This window comes from Parus major, chromosome 1 (genome assembly GCF_001522545.3).
Source record: "Parus major isolate Abel chromosome 1, Parus_major1.1, whole genome shotgun sequence".
Classification (NCBI taxonomy): Eukaryota; Metazoa; Chordata; class Aves; order Passeriformes; family Paridae; genus Parus; species Parus major.
Genome location: NC_031768.1, coordinates 106,303,584 through 106,327,140, shown reverse-complemented (window position 1 = coordinate 106,327,140; position 23,557 = coordinate 106,303,584). Strand labels below are relative to the sequence as shown.

The following is a 23,557-nucleotide window of genomic DNA, read 5'->3' as shown; positions in this document are numbered from 1 at the left end:
GAAAGAGCTGTGAGGGAGAGAGATGAGAGAAACTGAAACTGAAGCTCTGCACAGAGTGACTGAGGGTCATTTCCCAACCCCTACCCTCTCATGATATGCAACAACAAATGTGAAGTTTTCTTTTCAAATGGTTGTGGAAACCCTTTCTTCATTCAATAATAGGGAGCTGTGAACTTTTTTATAGTCATTAAGGGATTCTTTCATCCTAATACCTGAGACAATAAATATCCTCTGTATGTTTATAGTCATGTTTTAAGGCTGAAAAGATAGATATAACCTTCGTGGTCCTTGTAACTTTCACAGAACTGATTAAAAAATAGCTTGCACTTTTCCCCCTATTCTCTGTGTGTGCAGTTTCCAAAAAAAAAAAAAAAATTGAGAAAGAATCAAACTGACATTTCATTGAAAATGTTTGGTTTGGTGGTTGTTTTTTTATCCCCATTTAGTCTGTATTGGCATTAATCTGTATTGGCTAATTTCCATAGCAGTGCATGAGCAGCTCTAGTCTGGATGAGGCGAATATAAAAATATGAGAGAGAGACTCAAGTTGCTGGCAGATGTTGAAAGTTTGCTCCAAATAAATGACAGCAAACACAGTCTGTTGAATGGTCTACAGAAAAGCTTGCTTGCTGAGTGAAATTTCTTCAGCTAGCAGAGCCTTCTATCCTGTACAGAGCTTGTACTAAATCCCTTTCCTTCTGTAGTGGGAGGTTAAATCTGCAGGTACTTAAACATCAAATGCAAAGAATGCTCAATTCACTATGGAATTGAGAGAAACTAATTCTCTACCGTGAAAGAGATTAAGGAACAGTTGCTTTATCAGTTTAGTCTGTCTACATTTTCTTTGAAAGCCAAGATGTAAGTTTATCTCACAGCATTTGCAAGATTATTCAGTTGTCTGTGAAAGGGACTGTGAATACTTGCTGTAGCAGAATGTGGCAAAAGATCTATATCCATGCTAAAAAAAAAAAAGGATTATATCCCTTGTGTACTTAAGTACTATTTTTTAGTAAAATTCATGTAAGTAGAGAGCAGCTTCAAGAAAAGCAATAATAGTAAACCTGTTCAATGGACAGCCTGGGTATTGCATCTTTGCACCACAGTGCTACATAAAAAAGATAAAGGCATATTTTTAGGTTTTAAGTTTTTAATCCATATTCATGCAAGTGTTGTATGAAGAGGGAGCTTTTCTGTAAATTGTGAACAGCATTTTAAAATTATTCTGTTCATGGTGTTGTCATAGGAGAATAAAAGCTCAATTTCATTGAAGTAAGAACCTGCAGGTAACACAATTGGCCAATAGAATACTTTTTGCTTAACTTTTTTTCATTAAAGCATATAAACCATGATTTAAAAATCTACCAAAAATAAGCATTCACTTTATTATTTTTCATAGCTCTTGTACAACCTTGTGAGTTTTTCTAAAATCTAGATACTGGGCATTTTTTTCCTAAAATATGCTAATTTGGTGACTCTTCCTCTCCCTCATCTCCATCCTGTCTGGCTATATCTGTGTGCATCCTGTTTCCCTCAGCAGCCAACCCTAAAACCAGAATCATGGTGCTTCAGTGAGGATAGCAGTTGATTTTAATATTTTCTGTTGAAAAACAAACTTTTATATAATTTACTTTGATTCCTGTTTAATATTGTGACTTTGCTAGCTCTGAATTCATGACAGGGAAAATACTTTAGTGTAAATGGGGTGCCAGAAGCTCTGCATTGGTACTCTACTTGGCACTGTATAGTTAATTTTGGAGGAAATTAATGGCCTCTATTGTGTTCCTGTTAAGGGTAGCTCTCTTGGAATACATGTAAACACCCTCCCATCTTTAATAAGGATTCTACTTGTAATTAATTTTGCACAAGCAAAATGTATATTTTTTTTCCTCTTAGAATCATATTCAAAGGTTATTCAGCTGTCAGGTTCATTAGAAGTGATATTGTACACCCTGGAGACCAGGTGAGATCACAACTAGAGTGGTTGATTGTGTTTTAATTCAAATTCATTTCTCCAAATAGCAAGTATGCCTAAAATAATAATCAGGCAAAATAATCTAAAAATAATGGAGAATGAGATATTACCTAGTAAAGATTTTCCCCACAGCACTACATAAATAAATGTGCAAATGTTGCCCTTCTAGACTTGTGGAGGTCCGAGAATATTGTTTTGGCTTTTAAGGCTTTTCCTGTTTTTCCATTAGACTTAGTTAGATTCTATTCTCTCTTAATCCAATTCTGAATGTCAATAGGTATACTGATATATTTCTGTGAGCCTTTAGAGGAATAATGGTGGAATTAAAATTCAGAAATCATGTGATGCCTTAAGAGCTTTTTTGGTTTGTTGTTTGTTTGTTTTTGTTTTTTTTCTTTCTTGGGGGAGGGAGGGGCTAGTTTGTTTTGTTTTGTTAATACTATTATGACCCTTCTCACCTAAGTGTTTTGGCAAAATTTTGAGTTATTTCACAGTTTAGAAGATGAATTTGGTACAAAAGTCAGAGATTGATTTACAATGAAGTTTTAACTTTAATTACTCCAGCTTCCTTGAATGTAGCAGTATGGATCAGTAAGAGATGATATTGGTTACAAGGATTTGGGGCCAGCAGATGTCCCAGCATCTCCTTTGGGGCTTTTTTGAGGCCTGATTTCAAGGCTTTTTTAAGACTGGATGTTCTGTCCATATTTTTGGGGTTAAAAATCATAACTAAGCCATGTAATGGGAGACATCTCTTATTAAGGTTTTTTTTCATCAGTTTTATGAAGTTTATGACATCCATGCCAAATGTGCTTTGAAATGCTACAGGTAGGGTTTAGTATATATAAACACTTTGTCCCATGAGCCACAGCTTTTACATCAGGGCAACAGATGACTTGCTAGTCCCCTGCTGCCAGTCCACATGTTCTCTCCAACTCAGTCTTCTGAACTGCTGGTGGGACAGCTGATTATAGCTCAGCACTTTTGATGTGGTTTTTGTTGTTTTTTTTTTAAATTCAATTATTCTTAAGGTGTGTTACAAACTGCCATAGCTCAGAAACTGCTTTTAACCTTGCTGTCAGTGCTGCAGAAACAGGGCAGCTGTCAGCTGTTGAAGCTTGTGTCTTTGTTCTGGTGTAGGTGGCCTTTCCCCAGCTTGCCCCTCCACAGTGGGGTGGGTCACCTGAAGCTTTTTTCCCTTGTCCTGTGGTCCAGCCTCAGGCAGGTATCTCGGTACTCTCTTGCATCTAAAACATCCACCTATGTTTGGATGCCAGACAGTGGCCTTTTCTGCCACCCAGTGTTTAAATCCTGCATAAACCTTGTGCTGTATTTTCTGGGGAAAAAAGGTTCCCCTGACTTTTCTTGACTTTAGGATCTGACTCTTTAAAGACATGTTTATCTTCTAACATCTTCAGCAGCCTCTTAAGCTCGCTGTTTAGTTCTTCCTTAAACAGCTGTTCTTCTCCCAAATTGTTTTTCTTTCTTCTAATTGCCTACTTTGCCAGTCTTTATCTGCCACTGAGGTGGTGATAGTATGTGGAATGAACTGGAACATAAATCTTTCAGTTTAGTGTTTGGTTAGTAGGGGTACTTGCCTGGGCTCGTAATTCTTGAAACATAGCTGTTCAGAATGTTTTTGGTTTTGTTTCCCTTCAATTCAGTGATGATTTCTAAATATCAGTGGAGGTAGAGATTTGTTGCCTTCTTTGGGGAGCATCCCCATGATTTGTACAGTTTTCAGGATGGTATGGATTCGCTGCTACTCTATAATACACATTAGTATTTGAACTAGATTTAAGTTGGTGCTCTCTGGAGTCCCATGGTATTAAAGTTTCTGGTAATGCTCATAAGGAAAATTGCCACATGAGCATGAGATACAGACTGCAGATAACGCTGTGTGTGTCCTTGCCATCCACCTCAGGGGACCTTTTTTGACACGTTTCAGAGTGCAAAGATTTGACCTCAAACTTCATGCAGACAAAGGATAGGTAGGATTTAAAAGCTGCTAGGACACTCATTGCTTCTGAGATGACACCTGAACAGACTCTGCTGGCCAGGCAGGTGTCAGTCAGGTGGGAGAAAGGAGAACACCACTACTTGTCACAGACCCTTGATGGTATGGGTTGTCCTCTTCACTGTTTTGTGCCTTTCCATGTTCTTCCTTTGAATCCTAGTGCTCCTAACAAACCTGTCTGTCTGTAACTTTGCCTCTCTTGTCTAATCTAAATCTAAATCTTTCTAATCTAAAGACTTCTCAGTTTTCTCCCAGCTGAGGAATTTTCTTAGAAGCTTAAGCTGTGCAGGTTTTGGGACACTGTTTGGGACACAGAAAGACGAGAGGGACAAGCAAGCCAGGGGTAGCTTGCACATAATCAGTGATTCATATCCAGTTGAGTTCCCAGACTGTAAGAACTGAAGTGTTTTCTTCTGCAGCTTCTGAGGATTTGGCAAGGTGCAGGTGGCATTCTCTCAGCTGCATTTAGGCTCTAGTAAGGACATCCAATGCTGTGCCATGGTTGTCACAAATAGGTTTTCATTGAGGAGAATCTTTGGCCCCAATTCCAGCTAGGCTAAGGGTAATGCAGTGAGAGTTGACAGTGAGAGAGATTCTCAGTCATGTGATGGCTTTTTGGTATATTGTTGATTCTAGGGTAATTACAATAGAACAGGGATGTAAGTTGTGTTTCATTATGTGAAACATAAAGCTGTGCTGATTTTAATTCATTTCCTGCCAGTCTTCCTCTACCAAATTAGTTTAGGAAAGCTCTGTATTTAAAGATCTGCATAATATGCATTGGAATTTCATTTGGTTGGCAAAGATTATTTCTTAATGATTGTTTTAAGGAAGCTCTGCTTGCAGCATAATACTGAGATTTTTATTCACCAATCATAAATGTAATTATTTTGATTAAAGATTGTCCTCAAAAACACTGTCTGCCTATGTTCCTTAGCACTCTGCTTCTAATACACTGAATTTTGATGATGACTGTGACAGTATAAAAATACTTTATAAAATTTAAACCTTAAAGTTCAAGACCTTCCATGCCTAAAAATCTTTGTTTCTTTTTAGTCGTCATTGTAATTGCTGGTAAGCAAACACTTTCAAGTATGGGGACATTGAGTTTATAAATTGCCTTTTTTGAAGGGAATGATTACTGAAAGCATTGACAGAAGGGATGACACATAGGAACTTATTACAATATGATCAGAAAAATGTAAATAGCAGTGCAAAAAAGAGAAGTTTTAGCCATGATCATATGATTTATAGCATGTGCAGTCTAGAGCTGCTGTATAAGTGCTTTACTTTTTAATTTTTAAAGTTTTTAATTAAACAAGCTTAATTGTTTTACTGTACTTTGTTATAGCAGACTGTGAAGCTTTAAATCCATAGCTCTAAAACTCAGAGCTTCACATAGGAATCCATGTAGCTTTCTTTGAGATGTCCAGTTTCCCAAATTAACCTCCAACATAGCATTCACAGCTTTGTGTGCTTTCTAAAATACAGCTGCACAGAAAGTGGTATAGTGATCAAGCAAGATACTGAGATGTGAAGAAAGGCACACTGAAAAGTTGCAGTAAATTGTTCTAAGTTTCATCAGTTTTTTTTTTATACATTTTGAAATACAGAGGTGACCACTTGTGGCCAATTAAATTCAGTCATATCTTGAATAAATGCAGTTACATGTACCTGATTATGGGATTTCAGTAAATATCTAAAATGAGCTAAGATTCAACACATTGCAATGAATCATTTTTCATCAGTCTAAATGCAATAATGATCTTGCATTTAGTAATCCACAGCTGAATTGACAACTTCCACAGCATCAAGTGATTGCTGCAGCAGCTGACCATGAGCAGCATCTGTTGTGAATAGAAGATTGTGCTGGAGAAAAGGTTGATGGTTGTATAAGTTTGAGAAGAATCCACAAATGAAATGAGCCATGTTGACTTTCTTCTAATAGGTTTTTATCCAAAGAAATTCAAGGTTGGAGGAAAGTTAGGCAAGGTATAATACATAATCATAGGCATTCATAATTCATAGCAGAGAAAGAAGATGGAAACATTAACACAATTGTTGGGGTTTTTTTGATTCTATTCTGTACATGTTGTACAGTGCACAGATCCATTTGAAATCTGTTTTTTGAAAGCTCATTGGTGAGAGCTAACAGAGATTAAATCATGGCTCTATCTACAAAGTAGAAAACAAAGTGCTGTAGCATTTCCACAAGTCAGTAGTCTATGTATGGCCAACAGATCAGAAATAATCTTCAGATAATTATGTTGATCTGATATATTACTTACAGTCTTGAAAGGGATGCCATGTTTTCCTGAGAATGGCATAAAAATTCCTGTCTCTAGAATGTGAAAGTGGAGATAGAGGGCAATGCATACAGTGCTGGGCAGCCTGCTGTCTCTGTCCAAAGAAATTGCTTCCCACCTATAGCCACTGACTGAGATTCAGCTTGGGATGGGACTGTACTGTGATAGCATGCTGAAATTTAGGGAATCTTTAATATTTTTATGTTTTATATTATATATATGTATATATTTATATATACTCAGCTGTATATAAACGTTTTCTGTAGAGGTTATTTAAATGCCAGAATTACTTTGGAAAATTGATGTTACTTAAAGAAATTTTATTTGAGTTGATGCTTAAGACATTATTGGTGAAATTGTAAAGAAGTTAAAAAAAAAATAAATAATGGTTCTACTGTTCCCATTATAATAGTGATCAATGGACAGGGAGCAGCTTTTGGCTCTTTTCTGGCTGATGTAGTTACAGGATAAGTCAGAAGAACTGAAATAGTTTATTATTTTATTTATTTATATATTATTTATTAATAATTTATTAATGAATATGGAAGATACTGTATTAAAAGCTTTATCCCTGGGAACAAAGCAAATTGTTTTATACCAGGTCAGGCAAAAGAGTGGTTTGTGGTTTTTTCAAAAGCATTCTGTATTTTCTTGGCTGTTTTCCCCATGGATTTGCTTTGGGCAGTTTCTTGTAAAAAATGATATCTTCCCAGTTTGCCATGAGAACTGGCATCAAACATCTCTTTATCTTGCTTCATCTATGTGTCTCTTCTGTGATAAGGGGGCTCTTTACCCAATAGTTGCATCTATCTATATTACAATTTCTTGTCAGCACTTGAAAATTTGCGTAAATTTATTTGGAAAAAAATAAAATTAATTGCCATAGTTATCAATTAACAGTTTAGACAGTTGACACAAGTTTTTCTAAGTTATTCTACTACAATTAATGAGTTTCTTTCAGGCAGAGGAAAGCAAGTGTACAAGTAATACTTTGTAGACCTTACCCCTTGATTTATCTAGTGTTACTGCACAATAATTAAGTCCTGTCAAGTGTAGTTTTAAGGATAGATACATGTGAACAAATAAACAAGGATGAGAAAGCACATCCATAGTCACTACTATGTGCTCTAGTAATTTTTTCTGTAGGAGACGACTTAATTTGTTCAAACAAAGAGCTGAGTGTGAAGTTCTCTGAAGAATTATTAAGTAAAAGTATGGATTTTTTTGTATTTATAATATATTTAGTCATTGCACAAAGGGTGTTTAACTGAGTGTATTTATCAAAAGCTTCACAATGAAGAGAAGAATGCTCTTTGCAGTCTTTATTTTTATTCTTTATTCCTTTAAGATATGTGAAGAAAGTAAAGTAATGACTGTTGTCACTTTCCTGATTAAATAAACACATAAGATTGCTTCTTCGTGGCTGCAGGGATTTATGTAAACACCATAGAATTTGTCATTTCATGATGTGGAATGAAGCCATTTTCCTTGCTCCCTGTCAAAAAGAAGTTACTCTATACCCTGTGTTTTTAACCCACAAAACTTGAGAGAGATTGACTCTCTCCTTTTTTCTCCAGTGCTTTAGAGTGATCAGCTTTTTCCTCTTGCAATTTGTATTTAGCAACATTTTGATTGCAATGTAGCACACATTTGATTAGATCATGATATCTTAAAACACATTTTAGCACAGGCTTATTATTAGTTTTATATCTACATTTTCTAAGACAGTTCTCCAGTAGAGTAATAGAGAAATTGGTGTCTTTTGAGGAAAAAAATCAATTTTTTATTAAACCACAACTCAAAGTGAAATCATCCCTATGAATGCAGTGTTACATTTTCATACCCTGACCTTTTGCAAGCAGGTGGAGGCAGTGCTAAATTCCCCCTTGTCTTCCCTCCCTTCCCTTCTCCTCCAAAGGCAAAAGAAAAAAAGAGAAGAAAAAGTGGAAAAAACCAAAGTTTTTTTAAGTTATTGTTTCACTTATTATGACACCACGTTAGTCAGGCTGATAAATAATTAAGATAATAAATAATAACAATAATAAATAGAATTTTTCACACAAAGGAAATGCATATACTTTACTGGCTTCAACTGTCAAGTTTGCTTGAATGACATTTTGTGACTGTAAATGTGCTAAAACTGTAAATGTAGCCATAGCTAGGAACCAAAAAACTTTTCTTGTTTGAATTATGTCATTTAAATATAACAGATTTATTTTAATTTGTTTAGTTTTAAATGGACTAAGCTTGGACATTTAGAAGCAAGTTCTAAAAGTTGGTGCTTAAGGAACCAAATTATATAATCTCTCAAAATGCTATATATACAGTTGGTTTTAGGGATAATGACTAGGTGAAATTCACTTTTTCTTGTTGAAATTTAACTCTTGCCTTTAAGATTTCATGGTTTCTGTGTTCAAAGAATCAGTGGAGTAATTAGTCAGCCAAACACTGGAGAAAAAAATATCCCAAAAGCTTTCCGCTACTATTTCTCCCCATTTTCTGAACTGAATGTTTAGTGTTTATTACCCTGGATTTTTAGACTATTCACTACCCTGAAATCTAAAATCCTGTATTTTTCTTCCTACAAACTGGGGGATTATAACCATTCTAGGGTGGATATGTAGTCTATTCACAAAGTGAATGCTTTTTGGAGAGGAAAAAAGTCTACTACAGACACTAAAATTTACATTATCAATGTTTCCAGGCTTCCTTTGCCACCATTATCTTGGATAAGGGCATTGGAAAAGATGAAAATCTACTTTGACTTTGTTATAAGAAATTTCAAGGTAATTATTTTGTCATTGGGTCAACTGGGGAGGAAACTGAATGTCTGTCAGGAAATGGGAAACAGCTTTCAGCTGGGTGTTCTTTCTAATCCTTATCCAGCTAACAAATTGGCTAAAAAAGGTACTGACTTACAGAAAGTAGTGTAAAATGGCATTCTAATAAATTCATTAATTGTGTATTGGAAAGAGGAAATGTTTTGTAGGTTTCATCAATAATTGCTCTTAGCACAGAGCCATCCTCACCCAAACTTGGAAAACCAGAAACATTTTATTAAAGTCTGAGCTTGAGCAACTCATTTGCCAGCAATGCTAGACTGTCAATATATGCCAGGAAAAACTTATTTTAAACTATTTCTGAGAATTTTAGCTTTAGTTTTCTTTGTGTTCTGTCCTGGTCTAGAAAATGAATTTTTTTTCCTATAATATTATGAAGTTTCCACTTTAGGAATATTTTAATTAAAAGTTGGTATCATTCTGCTACCACATAAGCCAGGATCAGCAATAGTTGCACTGAAATTTGATCTGACATAGAGGATATCTGTAGTAGGAATAGTTGATTTAATTTCAGTAAAAAATCATGTTATTTCAGTAAAAGACCTTACTGTTAAAAAAAAAAGAAGACATTTCCAATGCATGAAATACACTGGTAGATTAAGATTTCCAAATGGAGATCAGTAACAAGTGGTGTCCCTAAGGAACTTACTGAGATTGAACTTTGTGGATAGCACCAAACTGTGTGGTTTGAGGGAAGAGATGCAGCACAGGGCACTGGTGGCAGGACATGGGGCAGTGATTTTAAACTGGAAGGGTAGGTTTAGATCATGAGGAAGGACATCAGAACAAAACTTTTCATGGTGAGAGTGATGAGACACCAAAGAGATTGTCCAGAGACATGGCATGTGGATGCCCCATGCCAGGAAATATTTAAGTTCAAGTCACACAGGACTCCAGGCTGAGGGTGTCTCTGCCCTCTGCAGGGATGTTGTGACTAGATAATCCCTAATGATCATTCTGTGTTCTGTGATTTTGTACAAGTTCTCATGCACTAACCAGTTATCTTAGAGGAACAGAAGTTGATTTAAAACTTTCAAAGGGTTCTATTGCCTTGTTGTGTGAGTTGCCATTCCATTGTTGACTTAAAAATGTAAATACAGTACTCAAAGCTTTTTCAAATGTGGAGGAATGTGTTGTTTTTAAACAACTTTGTAAGTAAGATGTAGGCAGTTAAATATGGTTTTTGTAATTTCTATCTAAGGACACTAATTATTCTCTCCGTATTTTCAAGATACTTTCTGAGGTTTCCATTGTCACAATTTAATTTCAGTGAATTAGTGGGAATACAACTGAATGCATTTTGGCACAGTTTCTTTCCCCCCTGTCTTTTGTGGAGTTTACAAATGTGGTGGTTACAGAAAGATAGTGAGTATGTTAAAATGCGTTCAGGTCACAAGAGGTTTTAAAATAGGTGCATAATGCTTGAAAAATAGAATAATGGAGAAAACAAAGTATAGCTGTGAATCAATACAAGAATTACATTGCAGGTATTTATTCCCAAGATGATTCAAATAATAATTTCACCATGTATTTTACTAAGCAAAGCTACTGTAACAATCTATCATAAATGTATTCATTGTTCTCATATTTATCTTCATGAAGTACAAATTATATAGTTGAAATGGCAGTATCTAGTAAGAAATTGAGATTAAAAACACTAGGTGTCTTTGAATACAAACCTGTTTTTCAGGTCTCTTAGAGGAAAAAGTATTTATGAAACATACAGAAAATGTATTTGCAAGTTCAGAACTCTATTGGCACAGCCCAATCTGAGCTATATCTTTCTTTAATTACATTTCTGAAGAATGTAACTTCAAAAAGTGCAGCAAAGAGAAAAATACTATGCTGTGCTTAAGGATGGATTCCTATTTAATATGAACCCTGTGCTTCAGATCTCCTGTGCTGGTTTGTGCAAATTCACCAGCTTTGCATTCTGTGCTTACTCAGAGCATGGGGACTGCTGCATGACTGGGTCAGCTTTGCCAGGTGGCTGCTTCCCCTTGCAGATTCCCTGAATCTTGTGCTGGGGCTGATCTAAGACAGTCTTCAGGTTCTTGGAGCTTTCCACTGGAGGTGTTTTTTTCTGTGAAGGTAATAACTCACTGTACAAATTTTTCTGCCCTCCAAGCCAAGGTCTGTCACGTAACTGAGCAGTCTGATCCCGCAGTGCTGAAAGGAACATTTTAGACTGCATCCAGAACAATTGCTGATGCTGAGGATAAAATCTGGAAGCATGAGAGGAAGTAATCTAAGCCTTGTATTAGCTAATATTAACATAAAGAGTGAATTTCCCTTAGCCCCTGCTTCCCCAGGGTTAGAAATCAGTAGATTACCATTCCAGACATGGAGTCAGTATCTCAGAAGCTTCCTGTGTTGTCTGTTCTGGATGATGACTGATAATGAACACTTTCACTCATCCCTAAATTTTCTTATCCTTCTGTAGATTTGTCATTGCTACCAACTGCCTAGTTGGGGTGAAGGGAAGGATAGACTTCTGGTCAATAAAATACAGACAGGCAACTAAGTTTTCAGGGATTCAGTGTGCTGGTCTCTTGAGGGTCTAAAGTAAAAGGATATTCAGATAATATCTTTTAAGGCGATTTCTTAGGTTGGTAAAATGCAAAAGTTTTCCCCTTTTTCACTCTTCTCTAACTTTTAGAAATAGCAGATTTGTGATGATATGTTTGTACTATCTCTGGAATTGTCTCAAGGGCAGAGGTCTAGTCTTGCTTCACTTCTCTAGTGCTATTATTTAGGATTTTTCAAAATGTTCTCTTGAGCAAAGAATTCTGCTTCTTGGCTTCTTAAATACCTGTTGCTATTCATTACCATTAGGAAAAAAATGCACCTGAATTCAAATCAAACCAGTTTGTTTTTTGCATTTTGAAGATACAGGCACAATACAAATGCTTTAAATGTTATTGTGTGTGAACCAGACACCTTCTCAGTGTCCCTTTGAGGTCACTTGTGTGAGCAAAAATTAGGGAACCAGTATTTCAACGTAAAAAATGAAATTAGGTTTATAGAAAGCACTGTTTCAGGCTTTTAATAAGATGGCTGTGAGAAAATAGAGCTTGAAAATGTTAACAGTTGGCCAGGTAGTTAATATTTTTGTCACTGCTAAAGGAATTAATTGATTTTGAGTGTAATTTTGTTTTCCTATATAGGGAATAACAAAAGTTGAGTATAATTGTTTTGTATTCTTATACATGTATAGTAGCATACTATTTCAGGGGAGAAAAAACACCTCACAACAAAGTAGTTTAATCTCCCCTGATACTTGATTTTTTACCAGTCCCCATCTCAAGTCTGGTGCCATTTTCTGGGTAAAGTTCAGGATAATGATCTGTTTAAAATCAAAAGTCACCTGATCTGTAATAGTTTGTGGCTATCTGTGCACTACATTTAGACTTATTTTGAAAGCAAACTCAGTGTTGAACAGTAAACTACTGTTTAATAATGGAAGTAATGAATTGCATTAAATTGTATGCAAATTCTGACAGTACATCTTTAAAGTTGTGATTTAGTTGTATTTTGTACAACAGCAAATTTTGTTTACTAATTTGCAGAGTTGATTATATGGCCAAACAAATTTAATACTGTCTAAGAAGTTTATTTTGGGAGAACAGAATTTTAAATAATCTCAAAGATTTTTATTTTATTAGTGCATCATTTACTTGGGTAGAATATAAGTGGGACAAATGCAAATTTATCCAAATCGGAACTGAAATCCATGTAGGCTTTATCAGCACTTAAAAGCATTTTGTAATATTATTTCTGATACTTTCTCTATTTTAAAATGTGTATGCCCTGCGGGCTCTGTTAAAACTCAAGTAATTGTCTTCAGTACTTCCTTTTTTTTTTTTTTAAACTTTTCTATTTACCTCAGGAAGCCAACTGAGCAAAAAGCATCAAGAATATTAAATTTCATTACAATAAGTACCCACCTGCTTTGCCTCCAAGGCTGTTCTTATATTCACATTTTGCAGGACATAACCTTTGCTGAGTAGTATTTGAATTACTGCTTCCATTTTATAAGGCAAATAACTGAATGCTTTATGTGATGTTAGTTTACTCTTACCAAGTGTGGATAGGACTATCCAGAAAAATGTAAGCCTAGGACACTGCTGCTTACTTGCAGGTTATTTTAAACCCCTATATAGTCCATAGTTCATTTGAGGAGAAAATTCCTTTTCGTGCAAATGGCATTTCAGGAAAGCCTTGTGAATATATTCATAAACATGTTTAATTCATTGGCAAAATATGAAAGAGTTGGTGCAGAATTAACCTGCACAATTAAAACGAGGTGTCTTTTCAAAGTGTTGATCAAATATCTAAGCAATTGAAAACTGGGAAATGCTTGTTTCACCATGCTGGATGGCACTGCTTTGTTCCAACAGAGGAAGTAGAATTTTGAGAGGAAAAAAGTTAAAATACTCTCATGAACACTTCACAGCTACTGGTTCTATATGAATAAACAATGTGCCTATTTCTAAGAAATCATTTTCCCAAATTAATAGCTGAATATGGTTCTATAAGTCTAATAAATGCAGAGTGCTATTATATTGTTTACAGCATTTTGAAAATAAAAGTGCTTTCTCCCTACATAGCAGTGGACTTAGGGGGTTCAGGATTAATGGTTCCAGAAGGTCTGTTGTCTGGTGTGGCACTCTAGAACTGTAATTTTAACTAAAATCGAAAACCCTGTGCATCTTCAAAGCTGTGCTGCTCTTGTTTGCTCTCAAAGCAAACCAAACCAAGCCGAAAAAGCGACAAAATACCCAGTGTTCTGCTTAGTAAAAGTTTTAAATAGAAAAGTGTAAATATATCAGACATAATGTGGATTATGTCTAATACATATTAGTATTGTTATTTTATATATATTTATATATACACATGTATAGGTGTGTGTGTATATATATATATGTGTTTGTATATATATACATACACATATGTAAATATATATATATTATATTTTACATATATATTTTTTATATATATATATATAATATATATAATATATATATATTTCATATATATAAACTGCTTCTCCTGTAAGAAGTTGCTGAGGGAACTCAGACTATTTAGTTTGGAGAAAGGAAGGTTCAGGGGAGCACTATTGGTCTGTACAACTTCCCGACAGGAGGGTTTAGCATGGTGGGGTGTGGGCCTCTTCTCCCAGGCAGCAGGTGGCAGGACAAGAGGACATGGCCTCAAATTGCACCAAGGGAGGTTTTTATTGTATATCAGGAGAAATGGAAGGCTGAGGATGTGTGTGTGACAGGCTGCCCAGGGGAGTGGTGGAAGAACCATCCCCGGTAACATTAAAAATATGTGCATGTGGCACATGGAGGGACATGGTTTAGTGGTGGGCACGATGCTGTTAATAGTTGTGCTCAATGATCTCGGAGGTCTTGTCCAACCTAAACCATTCTCTGATTCTCTATATTACACATAGAATATGTATATTTGTCTGTGGTTTATGAGGAGTTGGAGTTTTGCCCACAAAAAGGCAGAGAAGTAATTGTGCAACCCTGCATCCAATTAATTTACCGCTATTAACTTTTACCTAAAAGAAATCAATGATTTACTTTGTGAAAGAACTTCAGATCTTTACTGAACAAATGCTTCAGCATTTGAAAATAGTCCTTTCACTTGGATTTCTCATGACATTTTCATAGTACTTTTCATACCCTGTTTGGAAAACAGGTAAAAAAGGGTAAGACTGGTTACCCTTTTGTATAATTTTAATCAAAGTGCATCTGAGTAGCAGGGAAACTGCTCTATAAGCAGTGGTGAAAAAACAAGATATTAGATCTAGATGTTTAGGCCATAAAACAACTTGTACCAGATTCACTGCAAGTTAGCATTAAAGTTAGCAATGTATTCATTAGACTGAATGCAAATTTCTTTGTTTAGCAATTTTTTGCTTGAATTTAAACCAGTCAGCTATTGAAGTGTTTGGGGGTAGTTTGAGAAGTAGTGATTTAGAAATTCAGTGCTACTATGTTTTAAGCTAATTAAGCAGTAAGAACTGAAACAGGTATATCATCATAAAAGTCTAGATTCTTATAAGGTCAGCAGTTCTCCAGTACATAGTAATAAATGCAATTCCTGAAGGTCAACATTAATATGGTTCAAGAATTACATCTTCAAACTGTATTAGACATAGCCAATATTATTTTTTGTCCATAGTGACAAAATTAACTGGTTTAAATGCATTGCTTGCATCTCAATATTTCATGTTCATCACGGACTGGAATTTAAAATGCTTATGGAGAATCATTATTTTGCTTTTTTTATTAGCATAGAGGAAAAAAAGCAAATAACAAGTGTGTCTTGTAAGCAATTTCACATGTTTTCTGCTGACCTAGTATAGGAAAGTTGTTAAATTTCTCATCACCACATTAAATCAGGTCATCTAGGTAGATGTGCTCATTTCACTTTTTCAAACAAGAAATCTGTTTTTAATAAATGAGCTATGGGCTCCAAGGGTGGGAGGAAAAAAATCCAGCAATACTTCTACACAAAGACCTTCTTTGTTTTGAATGTCTGAGTGAATTCTGCATTACTTAGATTTCTTACTCTGTAAATCATTCTGTTCCTTAATGATGACACAGCATAACCTTCCTGTCTTTGATCATGCATGCAAGGAAAGAACCTTCTCAATTTTGTAATATGCAAAAATGTGAGATTTTTAGGACATAACTTAATATATGGCTTTTTTCCAGAGGAAATTATATTCCTAATGAATTCTATCCTGTTTCCATATCTGTGTGTAAAATACAAGAAAGTACTGTTTTAGAAATCCTCCTGAACTGCTGCTTCTGTGGTAGATGTGTCTGAATTGTGCCTCTTCAATTTTGCCCTCTGCTGGCTTTCTTCAAAGTTATTAGTTCTGTCAATTTCTATGTCTAATGTTGCTGCTCCCATGAACAAATTGACTTGGATGAAAAAATGAACCTTTGCATGGTTTGTGTGATTTGCATGTCTCAAAAAATCTGTTATTCTGGCTCATCTGTTATTTGGAGCTGTGTAGTTGTCTCTCTAAAAGTCAGTATGGTTGGTAGTAATGCTTAAAATGCTTATGGTAGGATATACTGCTTAAAATACTACCCTAAAGCTGATTTTTCCCCAAGTTTACACAAAAATCCAAAATTTATTTATTTATTTATTTATGGTCTTCTCTCCCATGTGCAATCAGATGCTTGGAAAACATCTGCTGCTCCTACTCAGGTTTTTGATCTCATTAATTTTCTAATACTTTGCTGCAACAAATTCATCTTGTTTGTTCTTATTGTTGTCACTTTTTCATTTAAAAGTCATTACAATTTATGTTCATACTGGTTCTCCATCTTTTCCCAAAGATCACTCTTCAGTGCCAACAATGGCGGAAAAAATTACATTTGTTACCCATTTTGAGACTTCTGTATATGTTTTACAAATGTACAAATCCTCTTCACCATCTTAAGGACTTTAGGGTTATAAAGTCAAGCACTTTGTAATGAGAAGAAGTAACTTTTAAGTGGATGGTGCTTGTTGTAATTAATATTCTCTTTGCACATGCATTATCTTCGTTCTGTGTGAGACACTATTTTTATTTACTAAAATACTGTGCTCTTTTCTCACAGCATTTGGCTTGCAGGAAATAGCTTTCTGTGAATTTCATGCTGAGTCAGAAAAAGATACAGCAAACGTTTGCACAAAATTGCTTTTTTGTGACCAGTTTGCCAGTTTGTAGGACTTTTGATACTTTTCTACCCTTTCAATATCAGAGCAATCTCAATCTTGTTCATTCGCTCCAAACCATCTCACCTGAGAAATAATAAATATATGGAAGGTTCTTCAGACAAGCTCCTAAGATCTTCCTTGTGTCGTGTTAACTTCTGAATTGGATGATTTGAAGCAGGGGAGTGTAGCAATGGAACAAAAAAAATAAAATAAAAAATCTTGTCATGTAATGCACACCCAGGAATGGTGTTAACTGAGGGAATTCACAGTGAGGTGATTCACATTTCCTAAATTTGGTGTTTTGATTTGGTGCTATTTCTGTCTTTATATGCCCAAGTGTGTATCTCTGTGCAGTGCATGCAAAAAGAAGGAGAAATATTATAATTCTATGACAGTTAATAAGAATTGGCTATTTAGTGAGATCAGGATTTGACTTTACGTGTCCATAGCCTATCTTTTCCCCTAATGCCATATACTCAAGACGTAAAGCATCCTTCATATGAAGAAGGTTTTTTTGAAGGAAGGAAAGTGGGTGACATTTGTTTTATCAAAATGACGTTTATTCCTTGTGTCATAATTTCTTCATGACTTTACTGTTTCTGATGTCTGTTAAATGAAATACAGGAAGGGTCCCCTTCACTACCCTCTGCCTACCATGTGCATAGATAAATTGTGGTGTGGTTTATGCAACATTATCCCTTCTGTCTCACCCAGCAGAGGGTGGCTGGGGAGACCCTGCCTGCTCCTGGGCTCTTCTCTGAACAGAAACTTGGTAGGAGGTGGGGTTGTAGCTGTGCTATCTTGGGAAATTGGTTAGAGAGAAATGGTAACATTGACAAGTGTTGAAGATGTGGGCCAGTTTCACTACATCATGTGTTGGCTGAATGAGATGGATGAGCTCTTTAGAGCTGTGGCTTGCAGGAGATGCACACGAGGGTGTCAGAGAGGGCTGTGCCTTGGAAGGTGGACAGTGGAAATAAGATGTGTGTGTCTTTTGAAGCTACAGAGACCAGTGCCTAAGGAGAGAAGGTGATGAATAGTAGGAAAACTGTTCATGAAACTATTTTATTCCTTAATATCAAATTCCTTTCTTGAATGTTTCCACATCCTTGTTCATTTTAGAATCTCTTTTATATTTTGATTTCATCTCCATGCTTTGTGTGTGTGTGTGTTATATTCCATTCCCGTTGTTCTGAATTTCAAAATGTATGTCTTCAACTCCCCCTTGGTTTACTTTTCAAATGTGTAAATTTGCAACATAGTAGGTGATTTGGTATTCTACTGGTGACATGTGATTTGTCATTAATTGGGAAAGCAGCTTTTCAACAGCAATTATGCCTAAAATTTGCTATAAATCTATAAAATCATAAAATAAAATTTTATTTCCTTTTCTATAACATCTTTTCCCACAGAGTGTAACAATCCTTAGAGAGGAAAGGAAAATTACACCAGCAAGTATAGGTAGTAAAATATAGTATATGGGTTCAGAGAATACCCTGTTAGATGTCTATGTAGATAGCTGACAGATTTTACTAACCTCCTATCTCCAATCTTAAGATTTTGTGCAGTAAAAAAGCAAAGACTTAAAGACAAACTTTTAGGGAAAGGTTAATGAAAAACGGGGAAGAAGTCATTAAAATAATAAAATGTACAGTACAATTACCACATACACAAGTGGAGGACATAGTATAAGGAACTCTAGTTGATCCCAAGATTTTTAAGGCTTAATAAACTATGCTGATGTTATTTCAGCTGGGAAGTCCTGAGATTCCTTCTGTCTAATTTGAGGATGTGGATTGAAGACTATCGCTTCGATGGGTTCCGGTTTGACGGTGTTACGTCTATGTTGTATCACCACCACGGCATCGGTAAGCGATTCAGCGGCTCTGAGCTGCTGCAGCTCTGTTCCTGTGCCACAGTGCTGGAGAGTTCACTGCTTCTCACAGGGGAAAAGGGGTTTAGCACAGGAGCTAGAGGGGCTTATCTAGCTTGAAACTAGGTGGGAAGGGAGAAGGGACAAAACCAGACTTGCTAGTGATGGACAATGGTGTGGCACAGAGGACAGAAGCACTAGGAAGATCTCTCAATCTTCTTCACAAGATGTCAGCTACAACAAACCAAAGTTTTTCTGGAAGTCTTTCTGTACCAACACATGCAGCATGAGGAACAAACAAGAGGAACTCAAAGTTTAACCCAGTCCCAGGGATTTGACACCATTGGCATAAACAAAACTGGTGGGATAGGTCCTGTGGTGGGAGTGCCACAGTGGATGGTTGGATGGTTGGATGGGAGCACAGTGCAGCTGGCACAAGCAGGTTCAGAAGATTCCTAAAACACCTGGATGATACAGTGTGATTCTGGGGGATGGTCCTTTGCAAGGCCAGGGGTTGGACTCTGATCCTGATGTGTCTCTTCCAGCTGAGGATATTCTGTGAATAATCAAAAAGTTTCCAGATTTGCTAATTTTCTTGCTTTGTTGATATGAGGATAGATGGAAAATCATTAACACGTTTTGTGCTTATAAAATTAAACACTGTGTGAAATATCTTTGTTTTCTAAATAAAACCTGACTGTGGTTTTTAAAAATTCTTGTCTTATTAGGCACAGGGTTCAGTGGAGATTACAATGAGTATTTTGGCCTACATGTGGATGAAGATGCTTTGTGTTACCTGATGCTGGCCAATCACATGATTAAAACCTTGCACCCAGAATGCATAACCATAGCAGAGGTAAGATCATTTTGCCATCCTCAGTGACATTAATATTGATTAGTTTGCTTTAGGATGTGAATTTCCTGTTAATTATCAAGTCACACTTTGGGTACTCAAGCGGTGACATGAGCTGAAAAATATTAATTAGTGGACAGACTTTGCCTGGTGGGGAAAAACAACCTGAATATGCACTCTGGGAATTTTCTCTGCATTAATAGATTATTAATTAATGTGGCAATTTCTTTTTCTTTTTCTTTTCCTTCATCACCTTGAACTTGTAATGAGAATTGTTTTTATTAGTTTATTACTTGTGCATGATAGCCATTAGTCAGCAGTGCTCTGTGGTACTAAAGATTAACAGCCCTAATGATGTTTTGCATATTTTGAATTATATTGGTATATCTGACAATTACCCTTCAAATTAAATGCAATAAGCTTATAAATGTTGACTATATAGGCTAATTTAAATTTATTACTAAGTTTCTCCAGGTTTCTAAAGGAGTAAATAGGCTATATTACTTGAGTTGATTGAGATCAATTTTTTTGACTGAAAAATGTTGCTGGCACATGGAGCTTCTAAGAGTATGAAACAGCCAGGCATTCAAAATTCTGTGCATATTTTCTTCTTTATCCAGAAGAAAAATAATTTAAACATTGAGGATTTTTTCTGTTTAAATTATGTTTAAATAACTCAATTTCTTTAAAAGAAAAAGTGGGATCTATCCGATATCATTAGGGACTATATGGATTTCTAATAAAAGGGTTTGTGATGCTTAATAGTTCTTTTTTTTTATCTTTAGGAAGCAAAATACTGCTTAACTTTGTTTCTTACTTGCAGTAAAGTTTCTATTATAGACAGCCACTGCTAAGAGCTAAATGAAAGCTACCAAAACAGCATTTGGGGAGCAATCAGTAGCAAACTTGAGGTATTTTCACTGAGCTGTAGGCTTACTTGAAATTGAATCAGTTAATTTTCCAGGCAACCTTAGATCATAATCATTCCTACCAAAGAAATTCTGAGTTTGTCTTGTATTACCTGACCTAAGAGTTCTTTTTTTTTGTTTTTTTTTTTTAATTTTTTTTTTAGTAAGATTTGGTTACTCTTGCTTTGGTTTCTCTTGCTTAAGTTACAAGCTGCTTCTTTTTCAATACATAATTTTCTGCCTCAGGAAGTCGCTACATGAATCATAGAATTGATCAATGTGCTTCATGGTTAAAGGAGAATTTCAGAAGGAGAAACTATTGACATAATTGAAAATTACAAAAGGCAATGAAGAATGTCTGCTTGCCTGTAGAATCAGTGCCATGTGAGAAAAATGTTTTTCTCTGGCCATAACTAATTATAATATATTCCCTAATTAATGTAATTAATTGATGATTTTACAGCTTTTTAATATTCTGTATATTCACTGTCTTAGTAATTGCTAATTTTTTAGGTGTTACTGAGTATACACTTATTTTTCATTTTGTTCTTCTAAATAAAGCAGTGATTAAAGTTTTTTAGAATGGGAAGAAAAAATGTTAAGTAAAATCATTATGCCTGAAGTATTATAAATACAAACAGGCAAAGAAAAACAGTATGCTACGGTTTCTTTTTTTATATGCAGATCTTTTTAAACTTGCTCTGCACAAATGCTTTGAAATTAGCTGTTTAATTGTAGCGTAATGGAATGGCCTGGGTTGGAAAGGACCTTAAAGATCATGCAGTTCCAACTCCCTGCCATGAACAGGGACACCTTGTTCCTAGCCCAGCTTGCTCAGAGCCCCATCCAACCTGGCCTTGAACAGGGATGGGGCATCCACAGCTTTTCTGGACAGCCTTTGCCAGTGCCTCACCACCCTCAAGTGAAGACTTTCTCCCTAATATTTAATCTAAACCTAATTCTCTTTGAAGCCATTCCCCCTTGTCCTGTCAACACATATCCTACCAAAAGTCCTCTCTGTTATTCTTGTGGGCTCCTTTCAGGTACTGGAAGGCCACAATTAGGTCACCACAAAGGCTTTTTTCCTCAGGCTGACCAATCCCAATTCTCTCAGCCTTTCCTCACAGCAGAGCTGCTCCATCCCTCTGATCACCTTGGTGTCTCCTCTGGCCCGGCTCCAGCAGCTCCCTGTCCTTGCTGTGCTGGGAGCCCAGGGCTGGATGCAGCCCTGCAGGTGGGGTCTGAGCAGAGAGGGGCAGAATCTCCTCTCCTGCTGCCCACGTTGGATACAGCCCAGGACAGATTTGGATTTCTGGGCTGCAGGAGCACCATTGACAGGTCACATCCAGCCTCCCACCCACTGGCACCCCCAAGGCTTTCTCAGTGGCAGCTCTGGATCTGTTCATACCCAGCCTGGATTGATTAGGAGGGTTGCTCCAACCCCTTGGGCTTGAGTCTTCTTAAACCTTGTGAGACTCCCATGGGCCCACTCAAACTGCTTAAGACATCACTGCCACAGCGATCACTGAGAAATGGGATTCCTGTCTGAAGCCAGCATACCTGGTTCTGTTCCCAACATTTCGGCACTTACACCGGCCATGGAGCAATGCGTGAATAGGTTCAGTCCATCCATTTCTTTTGGTGTTGCTGCCTTCAACTAGAGTTACAGAGGAGAATAGGGCTTCTGCCTCAGCTTTCTTTACCAATTGTCCTGAGGCCCTGAAGTCCTTTTTGATCCCCTTTGGATCATGTAGTGCCACTTCATTGCCCCCTGTGTGGAAGATCAGTAATGGGTTGTAGTCTGAGGGCTGTACCAGTCTAGGAAGTTTCCTGGTAGAAGTACATTTGATGGAAGATCTACTAAACAAACTATCTATGATTTTTTTTTTTGTCCAGTTAAAATTTGTAGACAGCTATAAATACTGCTAAATTTGGAATTTTACTTCCCAAAAATATGGATTTCAATATTGTGACTAAAGTAGATGGGAGCTGCTTAATCTCAAACTTGGACCTTCCCCAGGAAAGCATCATGGCATTACAGAAAAAGGCTTTTGTTTCATATCATCATGACCTGTATAACCTAGAGACCAAGAATCTGTGTCTATCCATTCTGACTGATGTAGGAGAGTTGTTTAATTTTCATCACATCCAACAGTTTGTAAAGAATTTCCACTTCACCGTTTGTTTTTTATAGCGTGTGGAACATTGGTGCAATTTTGTGTGATCGAATGGCTGCTGACTGAAGGGGGATAACGCCCTCCTTTGATCTCCCAGCTTTGCTGTTCACACAGCCTGGGATGTGCTGGCCATCCCTGCTGCCAGGCCAGGCTGCTGGCTTAAGCTCAGCTTGCTGCTGGCCCACAGCCCCAGGCCCTTGCTCCCCAGCAGAGCTGCTCCCCAGCCTGGCTGGCCCAGCCTGTATGGATGCAGGAGGTGGCTCATCCCAGGGTCGGATTCTCTTGGTGACATTCTGTGTGACATTTCTGCTGATTGATTCCTCCAGCCAGTCCCTCTGGATGGCAGCCCTGCCTTCCAGCCCTGGGATGCCATCCATGAGCTGCCTGGTGATCTGGTTGATCTCCTCCCTTATGTCAGTGTCTGTGTATGCCTGTATGTGTGTATGACTTGAAGTGTAAATATCTTTTTCGCTATTCCAGTGCAGCAATTGGATTGAAAACTGGATTGGATCCAGCAAATCAGAATAAGCTTCCTAATTAAGCCCTGGTTCTAGTCAGTATTAATTCCATAAATTCTCTTGTGTAGATGCAAGAGGTGTTTGTTAATCCATAACCGCTGTCAGTGAGAAGCTATTCCCCCACAAAAGCTAATGAAATTGAGTACTGATGGATATTTTGCAATTATTGGAGACTTGCATTTTCTGTCCAGATAACTTTAGAAAAGAATGCTGCATGGTAAAATTGCCCTACAATACAGTGAAAAAAATATTTTGAGAGCATGGAATTACAAATTTAAGAATAGTCAGCTTCCATCAATATACAACTGGAAAATTATGCAGTGAGAGCATGTCACTTTCCAGGACTGGATCAATAGGTTTGG

The 23,557-nt window shown here is 36.6% G+C and overlaps 1 protein-coding gene across 3 annotated transcripts in view; it reads left to right on the top strand.

The window, feature by feature from the left end:
* GBE1 (1,4-alpha-glucan branching enzyme 1) overlaps window positions 1-23,557 on the top strand; it is a 103,658-nt gene that overhangs the window by 31,834 nt on the left and 48,267 nt on the right. For all 3 annotated transcript variants that reach the window (XM_033518528.1, XM_033518514.1, XM_033518517.1), the window contains exons 7-8: window positions 18,619-18,734; window positions 19,468-19,595. In XM_033518528.1, the coding sequence (XP_033374419.1) occupies window positions 18,619-18,734; window positions 19,468-19,595 (244 nt within the window). The remainder of the gene's footprint in view (window positions 1-18,618; window positions 18,735-19,467; window positions 19,596-23,557) is intronic.